At 34.1% G+C, this 15,849-nt stretch overlaps 2 protein-coding genes across 4 annotated transcripts; one reads left to right on the forward strand and one right to left on the reverse strand.

Moving 5' to 3' along the window:
- Positions 1-602: 602 nt before the first annotated feature.
- Positions 603-2,145, reverse strand: LOC128167778 (uncharacterized). Of its 3 annotated transcripts, none has more exons than XM_052833693.1 (2): positions 2,093-2,145; positions 603-1,785 (listed from the first exon to the last, which is right to left on the reverse strand). In XM_052833693.1, the coding sequence occupies exon 2, from the start codon at positions 1,771-1,773 to the stop codon at positions 901-903; it is 873 nt and encodes a 290-aa protein (XP_052689653.1). In that variant the 5' UTR covers positions 1,774-1,785; positions 2,093-2,145; the 3' UTR covers positions 603-900. The 3 variants fall into 3 exon arrangements, with proteins under 3 accessions (XP_052689653.1, XP_052689660.1, XP_052689666.1); XM_052833700.1 differs by having other exon boundaries at positions 603-1,804; XM_052833706.1 differs by lacking the exon at positions 2,093-2,145 and adding an exon at positions 2,016-2,089.
- A 184-nt stretch (positions 2,146-2,329) lies between these two features.
- On the forward strand, positions 2,330-12,418 carry LOC128167801 (actin-like protein 6B). Its single transcript, XM_052833718.1, has 14 exons — positions 2,330-2,471; positions 3,584-3,660; positions 4,452-4,614; positions 5,072-5,172; positions 5,481-5,578; positions 6,851-6,945; positions 7,276-7,382; positions 7,499-7,585; positions 7,951-8,012; positions 8,464-8,578; positions 9,056-9,139; positions 9,550-9,645; positions 11,813-11,899; positions 12,177-12,418. The coding sequence occupies exons 1-14, from the start codon at positions 2,447-2,449 to the stop codon at positions 12,255-12,257; spliced, it is 1,278 nt and encodes a 425-aa protein (XP_052689678.1). The 5' UTR covers positions 2,330-2,446; the 3' UTR covers positions 12,258-12,418.
- The last annotated feature ends 3,431 nt before the right edge of the window (positions 12,419-15,849 follow it).

The raw sequence follows: 15,849 nt of genomic DNA on the forward strand, positions 1-15,849 counted from the left end.
ACATGTTCATTAATGTAAAGACCAATGTGAGTAAAGCATACATTCAGGTGTTGACCTTTGATGTAACCTTTTATTAACCAATTTCTGTTTACCATACACATGATACATGAAAGGTGTTGTTTACTACAGATTGATCACAGTGGACTAATTGTTTACCAGTAATTGAAACAGGTTTTAGATGTGATATAACAGATGATGTATGAATATTTACCTTCAAGATAATTATGTGATTAAACAGCCACAGGTAGGAGAGAGCTATGCAGACTCCAGACTGTGGCTTCAGTTGATACAATGTTTGGATGTGTAGCAAAACAGAAATAAGTTGATACCAAAACACAGGAAAACCAAAATACAAGTTTTATATTGTATAATTTTTCCTGTAAAAAAAATCCCAAAAGTAATGCAATTTTAAATTTTTTTAAATGCCCCACTCCCACTGCCAAAAAGTGGAATGAGAACACTACACATATAGATATAAACTAAATGAGCATAAGGATGGATGGTGAACCTTTATGAAACAATTTGTACAAATGATAAAAATTTCAAAAATATGTACATGTACCATGAATGATGTTAATTTGATGCTTTTGTCTATTAGTTTGATGTCTGGTAAGAAGCAATAAAGTCAGCATTGTCAATATATGCTGCCAGAAGATGAGCCACATCAGAATGAGTAGCTTATCTTACTGTCTCTTTTATCACCTCATTTGTTATTCAACATACAACAAATTCAGGAATTTAAAATTAATACATTCAATTTTTAAATGTAAAACTAAATTCTTTTTAAAATGTTAAAAGGAAACTAAAATCATACTAAAATATTCAAAAAGGTACTGATATTGGAAAGTGGAACTCAAGAGAATTTAAAAGTTTGCATTAATCCAGCGGCAGTGTACTGTATCAGTCATCGTCATCTGTATCACGGCTTCTAATGCTTCTCTTGGACTTTTTGAGAGACTTAAATGTCACTTTCTCTTCTTGCACTTTTTCTGTCTTTTCTTCCATCTTGTTATCTTCCTCTTCTCCTACACCAGCACTTATATCATCCTCTTTGGAATTCAGTAACTGGTTACTTATTTTTGAGGACACTGAACTTTTGCCCTTTTTATTTTCATTTTTCACTGGTTTCTTAAAAGTAAAGATTCCTTTTGAACATGATGTATTATCTGTATTTACTGCCTCGACTTTCATCTCACCTTCTCGCAATTTCCTACGCTCCTCCAAGAATGCAAAAGCTGCCTTTGTGTTTGATGATTCAGTCATATCCTCATTATCGACATCCTCCAAGGAATATTTGGTCCACTTCTTGGGGTTCATTTTATAATCAGGAGTCCTTTGTCTCCTATTCCCTCTGCTGTTATAATAAGGATGCCCTCCTCTTCTTCCCACGAACTGCTTTGGCTGAAGTTCCCTCTGAATGCTGCTGGACCCTCTGTCAGTTGACCTGTCCTCTCCCCTATCACAGTGCTCCCTCCAAGGTGGGGGACCCCGGTCCCTGTGTTGTGCTCTATGCCTCCAAGGCCCACCTCCCTCTCTGTTTGAACCTCTGCCTAGCTGGGGAGTTTTGAAGGCTGAAGTTATCGTCTCTGTGTCCACATCCAGATGATCGGATTTCTGAATATCAACATCATCATCTGTTCGAAACTTTGTGTTTTCTTCATGCTTCTTTTCAAGTTTTTCCAGATTTCCAAAAATATCTTTACACTTGCTGGAAAACTGAATGTTGTTTTCCGTCTTTAGCTCAAAAGGAGTCTCTTTTTCTGTTGCTGACATAGTGGAAGGTATCTGGAAATATCATAGAGGTCTATCAAAACAAATACAAAAATTATATTATTTGGGAGTACTTTAAAGTGTGAACCTCTGAATCAGGTGTCAAATAAACATCTTCCATCAAATCAACATAACTATATATACATCATTATTTCATTAATTTATTTTGATTGTATATACATGTACTTGTGTACATAATAAGTAAATATGTAAATGGATGATGCTTAGGCCGTTAGGGCTCTTACTTTGTGGAAAAAAACTCCGACAATAAGGTTAGTGTCATGTCAAATAGTGATGAATACACGATTTGTTTTGAACATACCGTCGCAGCGAGAAAAAACCCAAAATCCGGATTGATGCAAGGTACGGTTTTCGTTATTATGTTCTTGAAAGAAGTTGTACATTTAGTTATTCGGAAACAATGATTTTTGTAAAAATACTTGCTATTAAAACGTTCTTAAAACATTAAATACCTTGCATCAATTTTTTTGTACGATATTAAAAGGATAAATAAATAGATATAAGGCATTAAAACCAGGCGACCCTTCACAATCGTGTATGAATAAACACAGTACAACTTAACTAAGACATCTTCCGCCGGCTTTGGTGCTTTGTTTTTCGTTGAAAATATAAATCTTCGAGGGTTTTCTTTTTATCAACACGATATTCAGTAAAAATGAGTGGTGGTGTTTATGGAGGAGGTAAGTCAGATTCAAAATGTTTTGATTTATTATTGTGTGTTTAAAGCATTTTTGGAGAAAGTAGACTTTCACTTCTCAGAAATATCCTGCATAAAAAGTAAAAATTATGTGATTCTTGTATTTTTTGTTAATGCTACCAAGATAGCAGCTGCATCAAATGTGTTAAACATAAAATATTATGTCGGCAACATAAAAGTTTTAGAAATCTTTGTGATTAAAATGATATGTTAATATTCACTAAGGAGTGAAATAGTGTACAGTAGAGACACCCATCAAACAACTTATAATCATAGACAGTATGAGTCTGGCTCCAGCCATAGAAAATCTTGTTACCAGACTTTGAGACATTTCTTCGTATCCAAATTTCTTATATTAAATTTTGATTGTGAAGTCACAATCAGAAGTTTGCATTATGGAAATTCTAAAAAACACGTTTACAATTTAACATGCTTAACAATAGAACAGGCACTGTCTGACTTTCTTAAATAGTTTTTGAAAAAAACCTGCAACTATAGTTTTTTGGATGAGCTCTGATCAATTTCAATTTAACAATGTTTTGAATGATAAAAATCATTTAACCACCAAATGGGACTCCAACAACCAAACGGGGGTTGGTGCCCAACCTGATAAAGACTAGACTCTATCCCTTAAGATTTAGATGAGGTCAGGAGACTGTCTAATTTTAAAACACTTAAACAGCAAGGTTCATAATACCTGCAGTTTTTATACGTATCACAATTCACAAATACTTTTTACTCGTACTCATTTGAATATAAGAGAACCAGTATTCAATGTGACCTCAGTCTTATTTTTAAGCTTTGATAATGTTGATTATGCTTTCCTTGACAAAGTAGTGTTATTATTCTGAAGATGTTATCTGTTGGCATATTTTATATCAAGGAAATTTTTACTTTCAAATTGATTTTTAGGCATTTCAAAATAAAAGATGTCAGGTAACACATAGATTTAATTAGCAATGTTGACAATCTTAGAGGACACCACACAGCAGTACAGTCTTTAATTTAAGAAGTCCAGTTTATATAGAAACACTACCCTAACTTCTTCAAAGAGTGTGTGTAATACTTATAAGTATGTCAAAATTCTATTCGCAGATGAAGTGGGAGCTCTTGTCTTTGATGTGGGTTCATATTCCTTCAGAGCTGGTTATGCAGGGGAAGACTGTCCTAAGGTAGTTTTATTATACATGGTACCAGGTGTACTGTACTGTATAAGGTGTTTGTTCCATCCATGTGTCTGAAACCTTACATATAACAATGTGCTTTTTTTTACCTTGAATTTTACATTCATTTGCTTTATCATATTTTCTGATCTTCAAGTATTCAATAATTAAATGTTAAAAAGACCAAAATTGTATGGTTTTTGTTTGTTTATATCAAGTTAAATACCATAAATTTTTGTGTCCATATCTTTATTGGGAATATACAATCATGCAACAATAATTTTTTCCATCCTACCTATGTTAATAAGAGAATTTTTTCCTTCCATTTGTGTCTTAATTAATATAGGAAATGCTTTCATTTATAAAACGATTTAAAATTTGTAAGGAAATCACACTTGTGTCATGCTGTAATGAAAATAATGTATGTATCACTAGATGGAAGCCATTTAAACTAGTTAAAATTACAAGCCTTAGGAATAAGCTAACTGTATTCTCAAATTCTATTAACCCATATGGAGAATTGTCAAAGGTTAAATGTGTACTGGCTTGTGTGTAATTTTGTAAGTTTATACAAGTTAAATAAGTTTTAATCAGTGCGGAAATAAATTTACATGACTGGGTGACTATGTACTTCTTCTGCAATGTCACAACTATTTGACCATGTATGACATAATGAAGACCTCTAATTGCTTTAACCTGTGTAGCACAAACTGTGAAGTAATATAATTGTTTGAATTACCACATGCTTTACACACTCCTTCACTCTCAGTTCTTTGATTCTTGAACTTTGATTTATATAGGCAGAGTTGCCTACTCACGTTGGGGTAGTGGAAGAAGGAGATACAGCAATGGAAACCGATGATAAAAGTGCACAACCAGAGAGGAGCTACTTCCTGGATACCAACTCCATCAAAGTACCCCGCAAAGGAATGGAAATCAACACATTTCTGAAAGACGGAATGAGTATGAACATTTAGATATATGTTTTTTAATTTATCAAACTTAACTTCAGTAGATTTATTATACAAAAAATTGGAGTTGTTTTTGCAATAAAGGTGTTTTTTGTTGCTGTTTTTTTACAGACAAATGCTTGTCCTTTTACATATTACTGTGATTTCATTGATATTCATAAGCATTTTTATCTTCAATGAATATTTGTTTACATTGATGGACTGAAATATTGCTGAAACCACAGAAATGTATGAGCTCTCTATTATATGAGAAAATATGCTTATCAGAAAACTGAATTTTTTTGAAGTCATTTTTGCTGATAATTAAATACATTGTAAGCCCTGATTGAGACAAATACAGTCTAAAATGCTAAGTTTTTAAAATATATAACGAAGCAATTGTGATCAAAATGAAAGATCTGGGTGTGTTAATTAATTCTATATATGGTACTGTTTGTTATTCTTTGAAGTTGATAACTGGGAGGTGTTTGAGAAAGTGTTGGACCACACCTACAGTCGCCACATCAGATCTGAGTCACACCTCCACCCAGTCATGATGTCAGAGCCTGCGGTAAGTAGTCCAATAAGTCCAAATCAATGTTCACTCCACTAAAATACACTAGCTATCTCTCTCTCTAGCTCTCTATCCCCACACACACAAACATACACTGCATACACGGCAAAAGGTTTGTATCCAGAACCGAGTAATATACTGTTGTATTAATTGAATTGTTGATATAATTTTGACATTTTTAATTCATTTAAAGAATTTTTAATATCATTAGCTTTTTAAAACTGTTTTGTTACCAATTTCAGGAAGGGCCTTTATTTGAAATGTCAAAATACAGTATTTAGTCAATTTACATGTTATTTTTTCAGTGGAACAGCAAAGCAAAGAGGGAGAAAATTACTGAATTGATGTTTGAAAAGTACAATGTTCCAGCATTCTTTTTATGTAAAAATGCGGTGCTTTCTGCGTATCCTTTGAAACATGATAATATGCTTGTGAACATCTGTGTTTGTGTAAATAGCCTTAATTCAATCTCCTACAATGAATCAAATTTTTATGATATCTATGAACAATAACTTTGTTAAAGCAGCAGGGGCATAGTCAGGATATTTGTCAAATTCTATTTTTCTGTTTTTATTATTTATGATGCTGTAGGAATTTGTTTCTTATGATCAACTGAAACTGAGAGTCAGCCGTAGAGTTATAAGCAAGATACAGGGCTCAGAATTCTTTGTCATGTAAACAAGGCTTGTGTTTTTGTTAACATAGGTTCAATATACCACTGAAAAAATCTTTTTCAAGCTGATTTTTGTATGTTCTTTTTCTTTTTAAGCATAAATACACAGTTCCTAACTTTTAACACATTCAATTTAGGTCTAAACCTGGAATTTTTCACTTCAACATTAAAAATGTAAAAAAAAACTTTGTTTACATAGAAAAGGCTTGTAAACTCTGTAACTCACTTACCGGTATAACTCAATAAATGACACTCATGTTTTGGGTGCCCATTAAAAATGCCTTACTAAAGCATTGTAAAAATTAAAATCGTAAAAATAATTTTTGACCTAAATCATGACCATGCATGTTCCTTTAATGCAGAGGAAAGAACTATATATGATATGAGTTAAACTTGGCCCCCATAATTCGCCATTTTTCAAAGTGTTTCGGGTACAATAAAATGTTTTGTTATTTTTTAGAAGAGTTGATATAAATTATATTTTTCACATATGTATTTGATTTATATGCACTCACTTGCAGTATATGACGTCAGAAGTGATGCTATTTCTTTAATTTAATCAAAATCAGTCAAAAATTGACGTTTTTCTCATTTTTTTTACGAATGGTAAATATAGAGCGCATGCTTGAACAAAGAAAATTTTTTTGTCACTTATTAGTCTTGGCTAGATACATCTCTAATTAAAATATTTTGTTTGTTCAAGCATGCGCTCCATGTTTTCTGAAAGAAAAACTGCTTCAATGCCATATTTCTAAATTGTGGGCACTTAAATCAAAATGAACATTAAGAAAAAACATCACATATATATCTGTACAAAGAAAACAAAGAATTACAGTAAAATGATGATATTCATTTTAGGGGGCCATTTTAGGCCCATACCATATATAGTCCTTTAAAGACGTTTAGATTTAAAATCATATTTTCTACAGAAAATATATTTAAGTGAATTTGTTATGCTATTCCTCTCTAAAACCATGAACCATTCCTTAATCAGTGGATTAGCTTTGCCAATGGTCGATCCACAGGTTTGGTTTTAGACTCTGGAGCCTCCCATACCACAGCTGTACCTGTGTATGATGGCTATGTCATCCAACAAGGTAATTCCTCCATTACTCCACACAGCAGTAAAAACACTAGAATTTTTTACAAGTGTCAGCCTCCATTTCCAGTGTCTCTGTTTCATTAATATTTTCCATGAATTGTGTATTATTGCTCTGAGTATGCATTGTTAAATTAAGATCAAGGTAAAAAAAAAAACCCAATGAAACCTTTGCTAAATGAAATTCAATACAAAAGAGGTTCATAAAGAGACATTTTCTCTCTGCTGGTTCTTACCATAGTGTTGTAAGCAAAGCTGCATGCTTTGTGATACAATCACCTTTATCAACCAAGAAATGTTTTGCAAAGAACTTTATTTTTTCCTTCAGCCATAGTGAAGTCTCCTCTAGCGGGGGATTTTATCACAATGGAATGCAAAAAACTCATGGAAGAACAAAAAATTGAGGTTATTCCACCATACATGATTAAAAGCAAGGTATATTTACCAGTAATTAATGAAATAAAAATATATTATATTTTGTCTACATCTTCATAACTACATCCTACCATGGATTTTGGTCATTCAATGATTTTTTAAAACTTGTTATTAAGGAGCCAGTGAATTTCATGGACCCTCCTAAATGGACCAAGAAAGAGCTGCCAGAGGTCACTAAATCATTTCATAACTACATGGTCAAGGTGAGATTCATCCTTTTAAAGTGTTTTATCATCTTCTCCTGATCCATTTAACCATTCATATTAATTACTGGTACAAACAACATCTTGTAGTAGTTAAACTGGTATCAGTACATGTACATACTGTCAAAAAATTGGTATAACTTGGATTTGACTAATTGAAATAAACTTTGTCTTGATGTAAAACATCTTTTATCAATAACTATTAAATAAACATACATGTAGGTTTTCGTAGAAATTTGCAATAACCAAGTTTTTCCATGATATTTTACTATCCAGAATCATTTATTGATGATTCAAAATATTTTTCATGTCCTTAAACGCATATTTCTAAGAAAAAATATTGGCTATCTATATTTATTTTATAGGATGTGTTACAAGACTTTGCTTCTTCAGTTCTTCAAGTTATGGATCAACCATATGAACAATCGTAAGTTTATTTTTGATAAATTTTAATCTCATTAATGCTAGCACTGGATATGCAACTTAAACTCATAGTTTGCTATATGTATGTTTATATATGCATTACAGCCAAATATGGATACAAAAAACACTTCTATAACAAATTCATGCTTACAACAAAGTTTGTTTCATTCCCTTAAACTTAGATACTTTAATGATGTATTAGAATCGTAAGTACCCAGCACTTTGCTACAATTGTGTTTTACTCCAATTTGATAAAAAGTAAATGGTGGCACAATAGTTTATGATTTCTGTTTATCCAGAAACTGATGCAAGTTGATAAACTTGTCCACTAACTGTCAAATTGGTGAAATAAATATACCTAAAAATGACTGAAGATTTTAATTTATTAAATCTTTTAAAGGTTTAAAAAAAATCTACTGTTTTAGTGAGATCAGTTGATTTGTTTTACATTTCAGTCAGGCAGAAGCGATGCCCACTGTGCATTATGAGTTCCCCAATGGGTATAACAGGGACTTTGGTGCCGAGAGGTTTCGGACCTGTGAAGGGCTGTTTGACCCATCTGTTATTAAGGTAAATAACAGTTTCTAGGTGGAAAAAAACAACTATAGAAATGAAAAATTTCTATTTTATACAGATACATAATATACATATGTAATTCCTTTCTGTTTATGATTTTTTAAGAATGAAAACAAAAAAAACCCAACACAGATCATTTGATACTGAGACATGTTTAAAGCTGGTTTCGGTTCTATTTTTAAATGCACGTATTCTCTTTTGATGAATAGAGAATAAGAGTTATCTCCCTGTTATTAATAAAGAGAAGATACTCAATTATGAGACTATTAAGTGTCGCCTGAAATTTATATTCATTTGACACTTTTAAATTAATTGGACGTTATTTAAGATTAAAATTTAATCATGCATTATACACATTTAATAATGGTATGATACCACTATTTTTGAGAAATTATATGAAAAGAACCAAATGTAGTTACATTCAGTTCTTGTACTTTATAATGACTAATGATAGACCTATTTTCTGTTTAGGATCTCCCGAGTGGAAACAGCATGTTGAGTGTGGGGCACACTGTCACCACCAGTGTGGGAATGTGCGATATAGACATCAGACCTGTAAGATATTCTGTTTTATGCAATTTCATCATGCATGGATTTGATGGGTTCAAAAATTTGTTGTTGTTAAGTTAAAAAAAATACACTCAGCTACGTACTGTGGAACATTTTGAATTTTTTGGGAAATAAAAACAAGATTCACCCAATAAGTCTTACTATTATATTCATAGCCCTCTGTTTCTGAATAAATAGAAATGCATACCAGTGTATTGTTTTACAGTTTGTGTTTGAGAAAATAAAATAAACGAATGTAACTTGAGAAAAGAAAGAAACAAAAGATAAGAATGCTCTTATTTCCCTTTAGGAGAAAAGCATGTGTTTGAATATTCTTGTTGATAAATTCAGGAAAAAATATTGTGGGTGCTTTTTACTCTAGTCTGAAAACAGAAATACCCATTTTTCAATTGCAGAGTTTATACAACAGTGTGATCGTAGTGGGAGGTAACTCTCTGATGCAGGGATTCACAGACAGGCTGAACAGAGATCTGAGTGCTAAAACACCGCCAGTAAGTTCTCTCCCTTGGCTTACTTGTGTGGACCTATCATACATAACTTTGTTATATACATTTCTTTGTGTCTAAAGGTTTTTAAACCATGACACGTGTTACTCAAACTTTCTTCCTATATATAAACTTTTTTGGTCAATTTATTTTATCCTGTAAATAGCATATAATCTACATAGATACAGAGTATGCAGACATTATTGTACAAGCATTGATTTTTGTAGTTTAGTTGATAAAGTGATGGATTACTATTTCTAGGGATGCAGATCAAAATTTACGCATCCAAATCTGTAGATAACTGCAAGTATTTGCATCAGTGGGGTGACTAATGGCATGAATGAGGTTTGCGGGTTTTTTCCCCTTCATGTTCTTCTCCCGAATAATAAAAGACAGACTCCTAAAAATGATACAGGATATGGTCGCTGAAACATTGAAAGGGATGAGTAGTTATCTTGATTTATTGGCGCTTAATTGATACCATATCACTCAAAGGGAGAGCTATCGGAGAATGCGACGTCAGATGCAATCGGAATCACGAATCATTCCGTTGGTGTGCGTCTATTCATACATTACTGCACCGAGCAAGCCTAACTCGCTGCGCATAAGTCCCAGCACTCAAACAACTCAGCAAAAAGTGTTGTTGTTCAAGAGATGTCATAGTCCATCATTATGCACCGGTCTAATTAAGAGCTCATTAGCAGATAAACTTTTAATTCAGAATTTTAAAAAAAAATGACACTCTCTACGTATTGAGTCGTTATCGTGCCTCGCATCTTTCCCGTTTGTTTACTTTAACACCAAGCGTCCTCTATCCCTCTTCCAGTTTTTAGTGGGGAAAGGAGGAAAATCTCGGAAACAATTCCATGTGATTATTTACCCTTGCCTTTGCGCCATGTTAGGCCCGTCCAAAGAAAACATGAAGCTCGTGTTATAACATTGTTTCTGCGAGTGCAGGAACTACTTTACAGGGGGACAAGTGGTGTTGTTGCGTAATTTGTTCGACGTTTTAATGCATGTTGTGGGTTTTTTTGGCGGGGTTAATCGGGGGCGTGGTAAGCAAGGAAATATTTTCCCGGTGATTCGGTGTAACTAGACAAAAACCCGGCGTTTTCGTGATTTTATTTATCAGAAATCGGCTTTGAAGGATGAACTTCGACAGACGACATTTGTGAGAGAGCTTATAGGCTCTCTGGTCCAATGAAGCCCCATTTTTCTTTTCTTTTGAAAAGAAATGAACATCAAACAATTTTTGCAATTAACTAGTCATTTGTGTAATTATATTGAAGTCAATTTTTTTTTCGATGAAATTTCGTTCATGTGCGTAAACACACAGTGCCAAGATAAACTTGCTCGAATTTTGCAATCCTCTTTTTCAAATAATGTTTGATGTACTTCGTCAAATGTTTAAACATTAAATCTTCACATTAACGATTCATTAAGTTAACATGTTTTCTTCAAAGTACAGTCTCCTTGTCATTCCTAGCTTTGATCATCTGGGCCCCCCCCCCCCCCTCCCCCGTATACGACTCAAGGTTAATTTTCAAAAATTTAATTCAGTTAACATGAACAAAAGCTCCAGGCGGAATCGAACTTATAATCTTCGGTTCAGAAGCCCAATACTTTTACCACTGAACTACGACGATATACAACCCAATCGAACAATATAAACAGTTTAACAAAACATTTAAATCGCCATCTTGTGACGTAGTGTCTTAAAAAGTATAAGGGTAGGTGCAGTGAGGTACCTTAAGTGGCATAATTTTTCAAATTCCTACAATACCACCAAATACTAAACAAGTATATGATGTTTTATGAAGCTTTCAACTGCTGTCCAAAATACAGAATTCATCACAATATTGCGCCCAGAGGTTTTGTGTAAATTATCTAACATGACGATCAGCACATGTTGTTGAAACCTATTTCAGATTTGCAAAGATCGTTTGGGAAAAAAAGTTATGAAGCAAAAAGTTCCTATATATACACACTTTATATCCTTTCGAGATTGTTTATATCAAGTCATCAACCGCAGTGCTAAAAAAAATTTTAATATTATATTGAACACAAACATCATGGCTCATTTAGATTCACATAAACTGCAAATGAAAGGTGTGAACAGTATCTGTTCTTTATAAGACACCCCAGGCACCAATATCTGTTTTATTTCTTGCAGAGCATGAGGTTAAAGATTATTTCTGCTACCGGAAGTGCAGAGCGCAGGTTCAGCAGTTGGATTGGCGGATCCATCCTCGCCTCATTGGTAAGTGACAAGAAATCGTTCACCCGTACAACAGACGTGTTTTCATGAAATTGGCAGGGTTACAACATCGTACGAACTGCGTGAATCAGTTGTGGATACCACAAAAATCGTGTTCATCATTATGTAATCTGTGGGAACTAATACGATATAATTGCGTGTGGAAAGAATGAAGATAAAGTTTCTTTTCTCTGAGAGAGAGAGAGAGAGAGAGAGAGAGAGAGAGAGAGAGAGAGCACATATCATGCCAATATTAATGTTTTGTAAAAATTACTTTCAGGGTTCTTTCCAGCAAATGTGGATCTCTAAGCAGGAGTACGATGAAGGCGGAAAAGGTTGCGTGGAAAGGAAGTGTCCGTAGTTGAGGTCATCAGTTGACTGTTGAACTTGGAGAATTCAGTGTTCAGTTCATGTGTACATAATCATTATCATTATCCCATTACCATCTTCATCCTAATTATGTAGTTCATCTAAATGTGTATTTGTCACCTACATGTATAATAAACGAGGCCAAACAGCTAAGGTTTGTTCTTCATTGATTAAAAGACTGGCTGCTTTGAGAATCAACTTAAAATCTTGGGCTAATCTTCTAAATTTGTCCGTCAATGTGCCGAGTATATGATGGTATGGGACATATGTCGATATAGCTGCAGGTCTGTAGCTCCCGGTCTGAAAAAATTCGGATGGACGACCTTTCAATGGGTGGCACTGTAGCTCCCAGGTCGTCCATCCGAATTTTTTCAGACCGGGAGCTACAGACCTGCAGCTAATGTCGATATTAATTTGGATTAAAGCACATGATAATGAAAATACTTTCACCGGTTTAGAATTTTCACAAATTTTAAAGTAATGAAGAAAAAAAAAACATTTTAAAAATGGTTGGAAAGGTAAATAATTTTAAAATCCCCGTCGAGACTCGAACTCATGATGCCCCAGTCACACATTCACGGATTAACTCCACGGTTCTACTACGGAATATTTTCCACGGTTGACACCGAAAAATCAAATAATCGTTAATGCCCCAGTCACACATTCACAGATCAACTCCTAGGTTCTACTACGGAATATTTTCCACGGTTGACACCGTATAAATCTAATGATACGGAGTTAGTACGGATGCACTACGGAACGGATACAAATTGATACATACGAATAACTACGGATTTATACGTAGTTAAAACGGACTTCTACGTTCTAAAACGGTTTAGTAAGTTTTTCTAAGGAAGTACTACGGTGGTTTCATCCGTAGTGGAATTTTGAACATGTTCAAAAATTGTCGCAGCTATACAAGTATTGCTACGTTTGGATACGATAACAGACGGAATACATATCGTCACGAATGATTCCGGATCGCTTCCGTAGCTAATCCGGCATTTAGTCCGTGAATGTGTGACTGGGGCATTACTTACAGATTCGTAGTGAACCCTCTTACCCACTACTAGTGGCACTAGTACTGCGCTACGCCATTAGGTGCATGACAATTTTGGGAAAAATTACACTTGACCTTTTTGTTAATTTCGATAAATAGTACGTCACAATATGGATCGAGATATCCCATACCAACTTAAAACACTTGACGTCATATAAACAGTAACATTTGATAATATATTTTCTAGTTTTGAGGATGATACCTTACTATTATCCCTTCTCGCAACTTGTTGGGAGTATAGCACTAAAAATAATTAACGTTTGCATACAAATTAGGCTTTGCATTATAGATACATTGTGACGCTACCTTAATAACCAGTTTGAACGACAAAAAAAAAACAAACATCAACTATATACTTTGATTTTTTTTTTTATAATTATTCATATAGAATGTGTAAAAGTGTTTGCCCATAAAAATATAACTGATCAGTTACAAACTTAAGACGGAACAACCAGGCCGATGCTTTAAATGTTGCTAATGCTGTCGTGGGCTACATTTTAAGTTTGTTCTGAAGCTCCCGGTCCCGGTCGACCCAGGTCATCTGTCCAAATTTGTGAAATCCAGACCGGAAGCTGCAGCACCTGCACCTACAGCAAGTTTCTTCTGCAATGCTTGCTTTTTTATTGCTTACAAAAAGCAAATTCTTTAAAACAGACCTAGAAATCTGAATAAAACGTACACTAGCCACATCGACGACAAAAATATGACGTTCAGTACATAACAGTAGATCATTTCATGTTTATGACGTCACCATTCATGCTTAAATATTATTTAAAAAAAATTAAAAATAAATACTTAAAAACAACACCAAAAGGTAAATAAATTCTCTAAATACATTTCTTCTTCATTAAAAATTACCTATCTAGATAGGTCTAATCGCCCCAAATGTCACATATTCAGACTTTTGCTCGTACATGTACGTACTCTAAGAGTTATAAGAAAGAGAAATGGAGCACGTATGTTACTTGTGCATGTAGATTTCGTTTCTGACAGCTAAGACATCTACATCAGCTGCCACACATGACGTCTGAGTAAATTTCACGTTAATTTCCATGCTTTGTCGAGATGTCATGTTAAATGAATGTTGGTGAAGAATTCACATCTTTCTGTTTAAATGTCTCAGTCTATATCCCATAACCCCTAAGGTAAGCAGGTTAGAAAATGTCGAATTTTGACAATTTTCGACAATTGAATTACACGATTATGCCAGACGCATTACAATTTAATTTGTTAATGACTATGATTATATTGGCAGACGAAATGAACATTTGGTTGTTGCATGAGACTTGTACCATTAACAAAAGGACGAGACATGTAATAATGTTAAACAAGAAAGACGCCAAGTGAGGCCAAATCATGAATAGATAATTGTCAAGGTCAATAACGAAACACTATATATGATATGACAGTTAGTTGTTTCTCTAGACTACATGTATATATAATTACATTTGAGCCTGTATTAAATAATTTACACATTTACTAACTGAAAAAATCAAACGATTTTCACCGTTGTCTTACTATCTAGTAGTTTTTTGTATTGATCAATGCTTTGTGTGCAATGTATATTGAAAAACAGCATGCATAAATTGATTCGAGCACAACTGCTAAATGCATTACCAATATAAGGTAAATATATTCCTGATAAGATTTCTCAATGTTTACTAATATCATACAGTTGTTGATTATTGGGACTGAAGACAGAAAACTGCCCGAGCCCGAAGAAGGCCCAGGGTAACGTTTTAATTAAGGCTCCTGTCCCTTGGGTTTTTTTGACGTTTTAAATTCAACAGTCGTTATCCGTCTTAACTTTAGTTTATCACTTTTCGAATTTGTTAAACTTAAGAGGATTCTTTATCACTTACAATTGACCAGTAAGACCCACCGATCGACCTCTTGCATTTTTAACAAACCATCGAACATATCTTGTATGGTTCTTATGGGGGTTCACCATCAAAAATGAGATCGTTTTGCACTTAGCCAGTAGGTACATATTACGGACGAACTTCATGGGCGTTCAAACGAAAATTCGGTTAAATTAATGAGATTTGTTGAAACTGGTGTTGGGACAAATTTGTGAACAAGAGCCGTGGACGTGCCGGTTTACGGTGAATGGTGCGTGGGATCAGACAACAAGGCAATTTATTACCAATCGTTCTGTACCAGCAAGATGATACACCAGACAAACACCTGAAATACCTGTCTTTCCGAGGAAGAACATTTCATAATCATTGACAGACCAAGTCGTAGTTAATAAATCTGGGCTTGTGACCACGAACATTTTGAGGAGGCGGTGTGTGTTAACCCCTCCCCGCACCCCCTTCCCTACTTCCACGAGAGCCTGCTATGCTGCATTTGCATGCTTTGATTTAATTTCATATATTATGTTAGAATTTAATCGTCCTCGGGGAAATTCTCATGATCGGAGTTCTACAATGGATTAGGAAAAGTGCTACATCTTGCCACTTTTAATGCATTGGGGAATCTAAACATGCTTAAGATAATGGCCTCACTGTAAATACTAGTT

This window comes from Crassostrea angulata, chromosome 1 (genome assembly GCF_025612915.1).
Source record: "Crassostrea angulata isolate pt1a10 chromosome 1, ASM2561291v2, whole genome shotgun sequence".
Lineage (NCBI taxonomy): Eukaryota > Metazoa > Mollusca > Bivalvia > Ostreida > Ostreidae > Magallana > Magallana angulata.

What these genes read in the sequence shown, in the direction of transcription:
- LOC128167778 (XM_052833693.1), bottom strand. Translation starts at nt 1,773, where the DNA reads ATGTCAGCAACAGAAAAAGAGACTCCTTTTGAGCTAAAGACGGAAAAC.
- LOC128167801 (XM_052833718.1), top strand. Translation starts at nt 2,447, where the DNA reads ATGAGTGGTGGTGTTTATGGAGGAG. An exon ending in ATTTCTGAAAGACGGAATGA is followed by an intron (nt 4,615 to 5,071) that starts GTATGAACATTT and finishes TATTCTTTGAAG; the next exon opens with TTGATAACTGGGAGGTGTTT. An exon ending in TGAGTGCTAAAACACCGCCA is followed by an intron (nt 9,646 to 11,812) that starts GTAAGTTCTCTC and finishes TATTTCTTGCAG; the next exon opens with AGCATGAGGTTAAAGATTAT.